Genomic DNA, 13,274 nt, shown 5'->3' with positions numbered 1-13,274 from the left:
TTTAATTGTAAGCTGATCACTTGATTTAGTTCAGAGTGCCACTTTTTGTATCGAAGTTTCGAGCATTGTTTTTCCGCTAAAAAATAGTTTTTTTATTGCAATTATTTTAAAGTTTAATCACGATGTGAACTTTTGTTTTAATATAATTTTTTAAACCTTTTTTTTCGTATATTAGATTAAAAAGCTTTATTTTAAATTAAACGTCGACACAAATGTTAGTTTATATATTTTTCCTTAAATTTAGTTTTAAGCAACTTTGAATATTTTGAAGTTTGTTTTAATTAAATTTAAAATTTAAACAAATTATGTAAACATTTTGTTTTTATTGTATTGCTTTTTTGTGTATTTGTTTGAATTCATAAACTTTGTTTTAATGTTATAATTTTTTTACCGACGATAACTGTTTTACAGAAATTGCCGCTAGCTAACATTTAACTTTGTAAGAAGTTGCTTTCTTTACTTTTATCATTTTAATTCAAAAACTTTAGTTGTTTTTTAAAATAAGTTACACTTCATAATAGACTTAACAAAAATATGCAAAGATCAGCTGTAAACTTAATAAAGTTTCGCCTTCTTAATGAATAATTTATAACGCAATTTAACTTGAACTGAAGTATAAGTCTTTATTTTCATCATACTTATAAATAATTCAGCTTAAAACTTGTAATGTTCGTAAATAATTTAAGTTTTAATAAAACTCTTTTACTTTTCTAAGAGAAAAAAAAGTCGTTGTCTTAATAATATTTTTTACGTCTGCAAGACAAAAATCACTTTTCTAAAGCTGTAGTCTGTTTTATTATTAGTTTTAAAAACTGCATATTAAATAATTTTTGTTTTATCTTTTCTTATACAAGTAAGCTTGCTTTTTTTAGAAATTTAATTAGGTTAGCGTATGTATATTTACTTATTGTTGTAATAAAAATACTTTTATTATGAAACCTTGTTTTTTTACTTATTCATCTTAAACATTCAGTTAGCTTACTGAAAGCATTTTCAAAAAGCTTAAAATGTTGAAAATATTATTTTTTTTTATTAACCAAAAAGTTTAAGTTTTTTAGATAAAATTAAAATTTCGAACGAAAATGCGGTACAAACTAGCACTTTTGTTTTTGTGTATGAGTACATTGGTCCACGGTAAACTGTGCAGACCGCCAATAATCGACGTAGGTAGAAACAAACCGGTCGAAATAAATAAGTACGGTTTGTTATTAAGTTTTATAATTGTTTTATTGCTTTATTTTTTGTTTTTTCTTTTATTAGTAGTATCTAACAAACATCAAAAAACTGTCAATATTATAGTTTTTATTTGAATAAACTTAAAACTTAAAAATTTACTTTGCGGTGAAACATTGTAATTCTTTTGCTTTTGAACAATAAATTAATAGTATTTCAAGTTGCTTGATAAGTTTTATACGAGTAATAAAAGTATGTAAAGAGTATGTAATAAAACTTTGGCAAAATATATTCTCAATTTTTATTAGTTCATAAAATTTTACTATTAAACAGTTGTTTTTTGTAAATCTTTTTAATTGAATCACCTAACAAAATATTTCTAGTGAATTATTTTACAAAGTCTTTTCAAAAAAATTTATTTAACTCTCAGCTAATCCACTTAAATCCATAAATTTAAAGAAAACCATGTAAGTATCCACGCAGTCTGTTTAATGACTTATAGTTGTTATTTTTCTACTAAACTATTATCCAGCTGACTACCTAGCAAGATAGCTAGGACAGCTTCAATAAGTTAAAAAGATTTTTTATAATGTTTTACATAAAAATTGTCTGAATTGTTTTAGCACCTTACATTCAAATAAGCTAAGTAAATTTTCACCCAGTCTACTTTTATTAGGCTTTTCCGAGCTTACTTTCATAATTACCCCTTTTTCACATATATTTTTAAATGTTTTTTTTTATTTATACTCTTACTTACCCATTTACGGTTCCCTGCTAACTAAATTCCACTGATTAAAAAAAATATTAACTTATTTTAAGACAATTTACAGACACTTGCGGTGTCTTCAGGAGAATGGAGTATTGTCACCCACCAGAAAAAAAAGACGATTACAATGACTGGACAGTGTGCGATCAGAGAATTTGCGATCAAAACTGTCCTTGGAGGCAGAAATCTGAATCTTCTCAACCCGAGTTTGTGTTTTTATATATATTTTTTTTATTCATATATATATTCCATCATGAATTGTCCCGCATGAGAAAATCTTAAAAATTTAACTATAGTTTGACTTTTATATAAAATTTTTTTTGTGCGTATATTTTTAAACTTCATTATACTTTTTCAAACTTAATGTGAATAAAAAAAGTAGATTACAATAATTTATACTTAAAAGTTTTTTTAAACACCTTTACATTATTTATGCTTTCGTTTTATATTTACTACTTAAGTCGTCATTTTAAATAGCGTATTTATTGCACCATATCAACTAAAAATTTTCCCTATTTAATCTCTAGTTTCCACTGGTGTTTTTTTTTTTCTGTTTTTTGAAATTGTAGTGTTTTAGTAATAAACGATATCTTTTAATCAAACTAACAAACTTGTTGAATTAAATTTGATTTTAACCATATTAAAATATTAATTAATTAAAATCTGTTAACCGCTAACTTGTTTTAAAGGCTCGTGTAAGTAAGCATTAGTCTCAAAGTGATCTCAAGTTTGTTACCAAATTCATTTTCACACTGATTTGTGAAACTGTTGTCGGCTGCCACTGGCATGTGCGTGGAACCGACCTACGTCGACTTAAAGATCAAAACGGAACCCGCTTTCAAGTTCAGGCAGATAGTGGGAAGGAGGAGCTTGACCTGCGTGTCCCAAACTTCCAACAATCCACAGGTATGTAGAGCGTTGAAATACATTGGATTTAATTTTTACTATATTGTTATACTGGCATGTATATTCGATGATTTTAGTTACATTTAAAGCTTGTTTTTATTTATTTTTTTATTTGACTTTGTTTCATGATACCAGTCTATTTTGCGAAATATAAATTATTGAAACCGTTTCATACTATTTTATTTGATTATATTTTTGTTATATTAAAACTATGCAGGTAAAGGCACTTAAGAAGTCATTCACCATGACGCTTTGGATCAAGCAGGAAAAAAATAATTTCGGGTGAGAGAAAGTTGATGGCTGGTTTTTTAACTGTATTCGGCTTTAGATTTTACGGCGTTAATAAAAAATGATATTTTCTTAAGTTATAAGGTTGACATCGTATTAATAAAAGTTATTATTATTACTTATGTACAAATTCGGTTGTAAATGCTTCGTCACTCTTTGACCGTCAATCTTATAATATTAACGTACAAAATTAGGAAATAAATAATGTTTAGAAATACTGTTTTAAAGAAATTTATCATAACTTTTACTAGACTGTACTGTCAATCGATCTATCAAAAAAAAGTTACAACTTTTTAAACTCAAAATTCCCTCAAAAAGTCATGATAAGCCTTGTTGATCAAAATATACTTTATTCGTAAATTTTTTTAACAAAACTAAATTTAGTTTTAACTTTTATTTTTTTGCTAAAAATATACTTAATTAGCTTACATGTAATTAAAACTTGTAATTTTTATTTCAATATTTCGCAGCACGATCCTCCAAAAAGTGTTCCCGGGTCGCAAGCCGGTGTTCGTGCTGACCATCATGGTCGGTCAGCGAACTTTCGTCATCGAGTATCTGGGGTTCAACGGGCGGCCGGTGCGGAAGGTTACCGGGATTCCCCTGCAATCCGGTGTTTGGCAGCATTTGGCTGTGCAGGTTGTTAACAATTAGTAGAAAAAAAGAGTTTAAACTTTAAAGCTACATTTTCAATAGCTGTGCAGGTTGTTTATACACCGTTTACCATTGTTTTAGACATTTAGCTAGCTTTACTTGATTTTTATTATTGTTTGAGTTAACTTTAGTATGATATATAAACTTAAAAGAGTAAATTCAATAAAAACTGTTTCTAATTGAATTAATTTAAATTTATAGTCTTCAAGTCCTTTTTTTAACAATTTCATATCTTCATTATTTAGACTAGGTCTTCAGACTTGTTAACAGTAACGGCAATATAATAAAAGTTTAATTGGTTATAATGGGTGTTGGAGCTAAATCTGTATGAAGATAAACGTTAATTAAAAGCTGTGCTAAACTTAAATGCATGTTTTGATCAAAGAGACCAAAATTTAGTCTAATTATCAGCTAAAAAACTTTTTATATAATCGAAATATGTGTCGTGAAAATTAGTAAAAAAACGTAGTAAAAAGCTATTTTTGTAATAATATTTTTAACTCAGGTTTGTGACACGAAGTTATCAGTGTTTGTGGACGGAGTAGGTAAAGACGGCAATCCAGCTGCAACAATCAACCTCCCAGGACCTATGATGGACCTCAAGGAAACCACAAGAGCACAGATTGGTGCCAGATTCATCAGTTAGTTTGTAGAAGAGCTTATAGAGGCTCAAGTTTTTAACATATCCTAGTTTTATATTTATTCTTTCAAAAATTTATTTTGCAAACTAAGTTTCGGTCAAAGACCTCGTCAGTGCTTAAACAAATCTTATTCAAATATAATTCTATTTATAAGATTTATTTAAGCACTGACGAGGTCTTTGACCGAAACTTAGTTTGCAAAATAAATTTTTGAAAGAATAAATATATTACTTCTCCTTCAGCAGTTGAGATCTCTCAATTTGTTATCTTAAAACCTAAACATATAATATCCTAGTTTTTATAAGTGTAAAGTTTAATTTTAATTATTAATGTTTATAAAACAATATCTTTCTAAAAGTTTTTAGATTTTTAGACTTTTACGATGCAAATTAAAAAAATCTTTAGTTTGATAACAATAATTTTAGTGTAAATATAAAAAAAGGATAAAGTAGTTGTAATTTATGTAGTAATATTATTATTTATGTAATGTATTGTCAGCATTGATTAAAAAAAAATACGTAGTTTTGTAGAAAAGTAGTTGAAGGTTATAATTTTTTTACAAAAGAAGAAGAATTGAAAAACATTGCAGAGGAACAATTAAAAGAAGATCAAATAGACGAGCTTAATTTAAACCTCACAAATTTCCTCGTTGAAAACCAGATCGAGCTTCCTGAAGGAATAGAAAATGCGAAAGTTGCATCTCCTCCTGGGATCAATCCGGTTCCTGGGCATGGTAGAACTCTTACAAAAATAGTACAAAAAATAAAATATTTTCTTCTGTATTTAGCTGCTTTTTTCTTGTAGAGTAGTTTATAACTATAGTGTTTAGAGTATGCATGTAAAATTTAAATAGTTAATTATTGGTTAAATGATAGTTTTCTTTAGGATTGCTAGCATTAAAAAATACTATACATACATAACAAAAGCTTGTAGCTACTATTATTTTTAAAAGTCAATAATGATGAAGGGTTTTAAACTGGTTAGTTTTAATATTAAACAAACACATACTTTAGTGTCGCGCAAAGAGAACCCAGTTCAGTTCTTGGGGATGATTCAGCAAGTCAGGTGGTACAAAGAGGCGCTGACGAACCGGGAGATTCACGAGATCGCTACCGGTACTTTCCCGGAATTAAGAACGCTTTCTCACTGCTTGTGCCCGCCCGACGCGCCCAGGGTTCATCCGAATGAAGAAAGGTACAATTTTTTTAAAAATAATTAATTAAAGCATGCATTTTAAAAGATTTTCAAAAAAACATGTGTGTTATATTTTAAATGTATACATTAACTGTTTTATGGAATCGCAACTACATTTTATTGGTTAGTTATTTACTTGATTTCGGTAATTGCGTACTACTTTTTCACACAGCAAATGGTTAGTGTAAATTTTATTTAAAGACAAATGGTCCCTTCTTAAACAAACCTCAAAACAGTTTTATTATAAAATACAATTTTCAGGCTCTTTATTCAGACTTTAGAAAACCTTATCTTAAGCACAAAAAATAGTGTAAAAATACTTTATCAAAACCTCAAAACAGTTAAACTTTTACAGATTCTGTATGAAGAACGGTGTCTCGGAAACGACTGAGGACAGGGTGAGCCGTTTGAACGAGAAAGCTCACCCGAAGGAGTTCATAAACGACGGAGATAGCGACACCGCGTGGATATCCTCAACAAGCGTGTACCAGATCAGAGGGCTGTTGATAAACATCGACCTTCACAACGGAGAGTACGAAGTTTGTTAGAAATAACAAAACTTGCGGGAAATTTTGTCTAAAAGTTAACTTTTGAAAAGTAAAAATAAATTACTGTTTTGTTTTTGCTAAAAAAAGTATTTTTTTGTCTTTTTAAACTTTTTTGCTGCTTAGAAAGCTTTAAGTTCTAATGACCTCAAAGTTTTATCACGAAGAAAGTTATTTTTACATAGCATGCTTCTAAATAAAAAAATCACTAACAAACAATTAAGCTAACAGACCAAACTATTTTTTTTATTACGTCATAACACACTCGTTACGTAACCAACAGATCCACCGCGTCAGCGTAGAGTTTTACAACCCTCTCCCACTGGATGTTATCATCGAACGATACTCGCTTTCAACCGACGGCATGGAGAAATGGCAGGTATTTTAGGTGGACTGCGCGAGTAGGTTTATAAAGGAGGCAAACCAGACTCTGACGTCATCAACAGAAGTTCAGTTCCAGCAGTTTCCAGAGTGAGAAAAAATTTTAGTAATAACAAAATAATAAACTGTTAAAACGTTTCACCCTCTTTTTAATTCTGCCTACTTATAAGTTGTTGCCCCTGATAGCCAATAACTTTTTCTTATTCCTTATTTAAACTAACTTGATTTGGCTATAAACTTCTACTGTTTAATTTAAACTATTGTTTACACAAATAAGACTTGTAATGATAAATGTGTAGTGCTCAGAACAAACGCCTTAATACACAGTGAGGAGCACATACCGACAAAGGGTAGTGTTGTAACGTTTTCAATGTTGCCTTCCGAGCCCAATGAAAGACCAGGGGCTGATGATGTATTCGGAAATAAGGACCTCATGCTGTTTATGAGGGCTAAAAAGGTAAAATACCTCTCTTGAAATAAATTGACCTGACTCGATTTTTTTTTGTGTTCATCGAAGCCTTTCATAAAAACATACTAAAAAATAAATAACTTATTAAAAAAATTAAGTTATTTGAGAATGGTAGTTTTTAGCGTTTTAGTAATTCCTTTTGTTGTCGTATAATTAAGGATGACTTAAGCATTTTGCTTATTAAATTGCTTTTACGAATGAGTTTGCTTTGATAAAAAACTTATTTGTTTTAAATTAAAGTAAGAACACTTCACAAAATATATTGATGCAAATTGTTCTTCAGGGAGCAATATTTTTTTACATTTTACGATTTTTTATGCAGATTGTTCATCAGAGAGCTAAACTTTTTCAATATTTTTTGAATTTTTTGTTGCAGATTGCATTGTTCTTCAGGGAGCAATATTTCACCACCCCATTTTATACCTATCGTGGTCATAAATACTACGCAGTGAAGGAAGTCAAAATTATGGGAAGGTTATTTTGCCATATTATGAGAAAATAGTTAACAAAATCTATTTTTAATTAATTTCGTTTGATCTTTTAAATTACATTAAATACAGAATTGCCATAACACCAATTAGTTTAAGTTAATTTTAAATAGGTCTGTTGTAATTGGTTTCGTTGTTATTTTGTTCATATAATTTTTCTTAAAATGTTAAGATATAAAAACCAAATAAAATATAACCAAAAACATAATATAGCATATAAAAACATAAAATAATAATATTTATAACAATCCTTTTTAACATCAAAACTCAGTCGTGGCGGTATGATTATAGTCACAGCGGAAACTAAGCTTAAAGTATATTATTTAAAAATTCTTATATAATATTATACAAACCATTCTGCTTCATTTTCTGCTCAACACAAAGTTTATAAAACTTTTTTCAGAAATTACTTATTTTTTTTTACTATTTCTGTAGATGTTTTTGTAACGGGCACGCCAAGAGTTGCGATGTTGATGTCAATCCTTACCAGTGCGGATGCGACCCCAAAAGTTTTACCGAAGGTTACCAGGTATGTAATGGTACATAAGTGCTGTACATATTTGATTATTATTAAACATCTTATGTTTAAATGAAATATAAAATATTTCGTTTTATTTTCTAAAGCTGCTTTTAACTATACCTGGTTTTATTAACTTGGTATTAAACTGAATTAAAACTGCTTGTTATATTCAAATGTGAGCATCAATACAAGCATTAGTTCTTAAACCTTTAGATTCACAGCAGGTCATAGAGATTTGTACTATTTTCTTTGACGCTGTAAAAACTTTATTACGTCAGGGGTATGACTCGGCTAGTTGTCAAACTGATTTACTATGCATCATAAATAAATTAAATATAACAATTTAAGTCAAAGAACAAGAGTAGATCTATAAGAGTTACTCTTATAACAATTCTGATTTAAAAACAAAACTCAGATTTAATGAATTAGTTGTACTTCCTTACTCAGTTTTTATCTTATAAATAATTACGAAAAAAGCAACTAACATTAAACTTCCAAAGTGAAAGGTGCAAGTAGTTATTTTATTTAACAAAAATTTTTTTCGTATAAAATAAACTTTTGTACATTTCTTTGTTTAAAATTAGTTATAGAAAATTATAATTAAAACAATGTTTAGTGTTAGAATTGTTAGCCGCTATTAACTAACAAACTTAGTGTTTTGTAAAAAACATAATTTCATCTACAAATATTCAATTACATAAACAACTTTATAGTGTGAAAGGTGCCAGCCTTTGTACAACGACAAGCCGTTTCGCATGAACGATTACGAAAACATTTACAACTGCAAGAAGTGCGAATGCAACAAGCACGCCGATTCGTGTCATTATGACGTCACATTGGACGAAAACGCTGATGATCACTTCGTTGGGGGAGGGGGCGTGTGCGACGGCTGCAAGCATCAGACAACTGGTCAGTATAAAATTTAATTGACACTGATAATAATTTAAAAATAATGATACAGCGTTTTTTATACACTACAGCTTTTCAGATCTTACAAGGTTAAATTTGACCGATTTTACAGGGTTGGCTAAAAATAGTGAACGCTTTTCAGCAAAAGTGTTGCTATTTAAGAAACACGTTTTAATTCTTTTTGGTAAAATAAAATCTAACTACTTTTAAATTTTGTTTATTTTTTTAGTATAAACTAATTAAGATTTTTTTGAATTCTTTTATGTAAAATTGATCCAATAAAGTTGACGTGTAGATATTTTGCTGTTCAGTTGTATTTTTGTTGCACTAATAAAGATGACTACCATAATTGAATTGTTATTTTTCCCTGTGCTAAAATAGTTATCATCTTTAAAACTTTTGAAATATAGCTGTTCGGTTTAAGGTAATACTATTTAGTGTGGTGCAAACCTTGTAGCTTTTCTAAATATGCATTATGTTTTTTTTTTAATTTAATTTTATTCATCACTCACTTTAGAAATTGTTCTACAAGTTTTGTTGCGGACTTAACTTACATTCTTTAAAAGCTAATATCATTTTTACTCCTTATTGATCCAAGAAACATTATTTCTCACTTAGTGAAACTCTAGTATAAGCAGTTGTGTTGCTATTTAAGTTAGATACTTTTAAGTTAGATACAATAAGTTATATAACTAATTGATGTGCAAAACGTGCGGCTCTTTTTTTTATGCTTCATTCAAATTTTTGTTACAACTCTGTTTAAATTCTCTTTAAGGAAAAGTGCAATCAATTTAATAAATTGTATTTTTTCGCATTTAAAAATAATGTTTCAGAGTATTTCTGATTAAAAACTTACTAAGCATTAGCAGCTCACTTTTATCACACATGCTCATACTTACAGGAAGGTTTTGTGAAAGGTGCAAAACAAGTTTCCACCGCCCATCAACAAAAGCCCTGGACGACCCTAAAGTTTGCAAGAAGTGTTTGTGCGCCAAGGCAGGGACAGTAAATGCGACAACTGATTGTGAAAAGGTAGGTGCTGATTTATGTATTTCAAATCATGGAAAAAACATTAAACTGTATACAAGTGGTGTGCAACTCGATAACAGAAAGACTTTGTCGTGCACCAGGTCATAGGACCAAATATTTTGATGGTTTTTTTCTGTCGTTCAGTAAACAATATTTAAACATTGAATAACTGAAAACATATTTAAAAAAAAGTTCACTGCCAACTGTCACAACTTTTTAAAGATTTTGTTTTACTATTTTAATTTTGTAGTGAACATTAACAGCTAAATACTAAAGTATTAAAAATTCAACTAGTACTTAAAAGTCTAGTAGTTTTAGAGAGTAAATTATTTCAAAAGTATAAAAGTTAAAAGCTACTTCAATAAAGAGTTGTAATCTAATAAATTACTAAAACTTTATATTAGTCTTAGTTTAAAGTATAATTAGAAATTAACGCCATTTAATTGTAGTCTAACTTGTATAATTGAGAAAAACCACATCTATCAAAGCTTTTTTATATATTCTCAACCAGATCGACGGTCAATGCGACTGCAAACCTAAAGTACAATCGAGGAGGTGCAACCAGTGCATAGACGGGTATTTCAATTTGACAAAAACTAATGATGATGGGTGTGAGGAATGCTTGTGCGATCTGAGGGGAACTAGAAACAGAACTATCACTTGTGATGCGGTACATTGATGAGTAGATAAGATAGTGATGTATATCAATTTTTAATAAATAAGTTGTGTTTTAAAATTAATTTTTCTTATGATGTAAGTTTTGTACAAAATCCTTGCGTAAAACAAAATTTAAAAGTTACTAGATTTTTTTTATCCAAGTGTAATAATAAAAAAGAACTTTTATTCTTCCCTAAAAAAAAATTGTTTTAATGATTGTCCGATTAAGGCGAAACAAGAAACAAAATTTCACTCGTAATTCCGTAATCTGTGAATAATTGTAATATTTTTATAAACGTGCTACTTCATAACGTTTGATCTACAAAACAGTATTGTTTTTTTAAGAAAAATTTAGCAACACAGTTCTTTGTTCCAATACATACAGTTTGAAAACAAATTATTCTTAGTTATACATTAATATGTAAGACAAAATAATACGTGTTTACAAAAAAAAAAAGGTTATGGTAAATAAGATAAATCACATTTTAAGAAATAGTCTCTATCTCAAATAATATGTCATATCTTCTAAAACATTTTCAATCAAATACATTTAAACATAGAAAACAGGTCAAAACGAGTGGAAAAAGAGATACATCTGCAAATTTTTCTATTGTTTGATATGTAAAAGCAATTCAATACTTTAAAACATATAGTGCCTAAGATATTAAATTTAGTTTTTCAAAACTACATACAATATTTTAACACAGTCGTCAGTGTCAGTGTAAATTAAACGTGAAAGTGTAATGAGCGCAATTAATGAAATGAATTTAACAAAACTATTTGAGAATAGTTTTATGAAAAATGACAATCTAATACAAAATTGTTGTTTCAAAAACATCTTAAATTGTTTTATATAAGAGAACTTTCATAATTAAACAAATAGTGCTAACCCCACGTAGTTTCTCTAAAACTTTTATAACTTATTTGGACCACAGAAATCTGGTCAGTGCTTATGCAAATTGAATGTGAAATCACTCAAGTGTGACGAGTGCAAACCCGGATTCAAGCTGCTCGATGACGTCAACGACGACGGGTGCCAGGAGTGTCTCTGTGACGTCACAGGGTCGATTGATCCGTACTGCAACCCTGATGATGGGCAGTGCTTGTGCAAGGAGAATGTCGAAGGTATGTTTGAAGTTTTTGATTTAAAAGTATTTTTTGGCTGCTTTGAATAAACTGGTAATTAATTAAAAATGGTTTGCTTGATTATGTTACTTTCTTATTATCACATTTGTGTTGCTGGTAGACTCTTAATTCTAAACATATAACTTTATATCAAAGACAGATATCACTAGAAGATCAAATTATTTTACCTTAAAAATTAAAAAGTACCTTGAACAAAGTTTTCGTTTTTTATTTTATACCAGGTTTACAAAGATAAAAACGCATACGAAGAAACAACAAACAAACTTGAATAATTTTACTCATTCTAGGTATGCTATGCGACGAGTGTATGAACGGGTTCTACGGTCTCGCAGATGACGGGTGCAGGGCTTGTGAGTGCAACGAGGCAGGGACTGTACCGGGCACGCACTGCGACAAGAAAACGGGCCAGTGCGTGTGCAAGTCGAACACAATGGGGAGGGACTGCAACTTGTGCAAGGACACGTTCTACAATCTGCAACTTGATAATGAATTGGTTAGATTATTGTAGATTTTGTTAAAGTAAAATTATTAAACATTTAGTTACTTTTACAATCTGCAACTTGATAATAAATTGGTTAGTTTGAAGATTTTGTTTAAGGAAAAAATATTAGAAATTAAGTCACTTGTACAATGTGCAAGTTGATGACGTTTTAGTTCGTTAAATATTAAAAAGACCAATATATATAAGATGATTTTTTATAAAAAAAATAAATTATTAAATTCTTTAATTAGTTAACGCTTGTTTAGTTGGAATTTAAAATAAAACTTAACATTTACTAGGTTTAATAGATAAAAAATAAGGATTAAAACGTTTGTCAAAAGCCTTTTAGCTAAAAATTGCTTTATCAAAAACATATGATCCATTTAATTATCTTTTGCACGACGATACTCAAATCTTCAAACAACAAAATAGTGCTGGTATCATTTAAAACTTCTTAAACTTTTTTTAACAAAACTATTACTAGTATAACTAACTTTAAAGAATTATGTTTTTCTCGTACTTCAGTTGTGTTCAAGCTACATAATAAGTAGTACTTATCACAATCAAACAGGGTTGCGAACCATGCGATTGTGACGTGCGTGGTACGGTGAACCAGTCAGCACTCTGTGACGTCGCAGGTCAGTGCACGTGCAAGCGTCACGTGACAGGGAGGACCTGCAACCTGTTCGGCTGTCCCGGGCAACACGTTCGATTTTCGGATGAAGAACCCCAGCGAACTGTGCAACTGCGACCCTAAGCATTCAATTCTACTGTATTGTTTTTATTTTTGCTCAGGATCAGCTGTACAATCAGGTACATATTCACCTGTATTGATTGATGTATTTCTATCTCCTTCATTATTAATTTCAATAAAAACGTCTGATACACTTTTGTTTTTTGAAATACTTTTGAACTTCTCTTATAAATGTTTTTCAATCTTGGTTTTTATAGAGAGTTAGGTTGTAAGTAAAATAAAAATAATTTTAAGTTAAACTAATTAGCAGTTTAAGATAGTACAAAGTTTATT

The 13,274-nt window shown here is 29.4% G+C and overlaps 1 protein-coding gene across 1 annotated transcript; it reads left to right on the top strand.

Annotated features, from left to right (window-relative positions):
- The first annotated feature begins 2,725 nt into the window (after positions 1-2,725).
- LOC145832499 (usherin-like) lies at positions 2,726-13,004 on the top strand. The gene is made up of 17 exons (XM_082939817.1): positions 2,726-2,845; positions 3,063-3,127; positions 3,604-3,772; positions 4,293-4,428; positions 5,018-5,161; positions 5,442-5,622; positions 5,978-6,161; positions 6,451-6,546; positions 6,826-7,005; positions 7,394-7,491; positions 7,941-8,034; positions 8,739-8,934; positions 9,836-9,966; positions 10,475-10,633; positions 11,556-11,745; positions 12,054-12,259; positions 12,819-13,004. The coding sequence occupies exons 1-17, from the start codon at positions 2,726-2,728 to the stop codon at positions 13,002-13,004; spliced, it is 2,535 nt and encodes an 844-aa protein (XP_082795943.1).
- Positions 13,005-13,274: the final 270 nt, after the last annotated feature.

Source organism: Thalia democratica, chromosome 3 (genome assembly GCF_965202585.1).
Source record: "Thalia democratica chromosome 3, ktThaDemo2.hap1.1, whole genome shotgun sequence".
Lineage (NCBI taxonomy): Eukaryota > Metazoa > Chordata > Thaliacea > Salpida > Salpidae > Thalia > Thalia democratica.
This window is presented reverse-complemented; position numbering and strand designations above follow the sequence as displayed.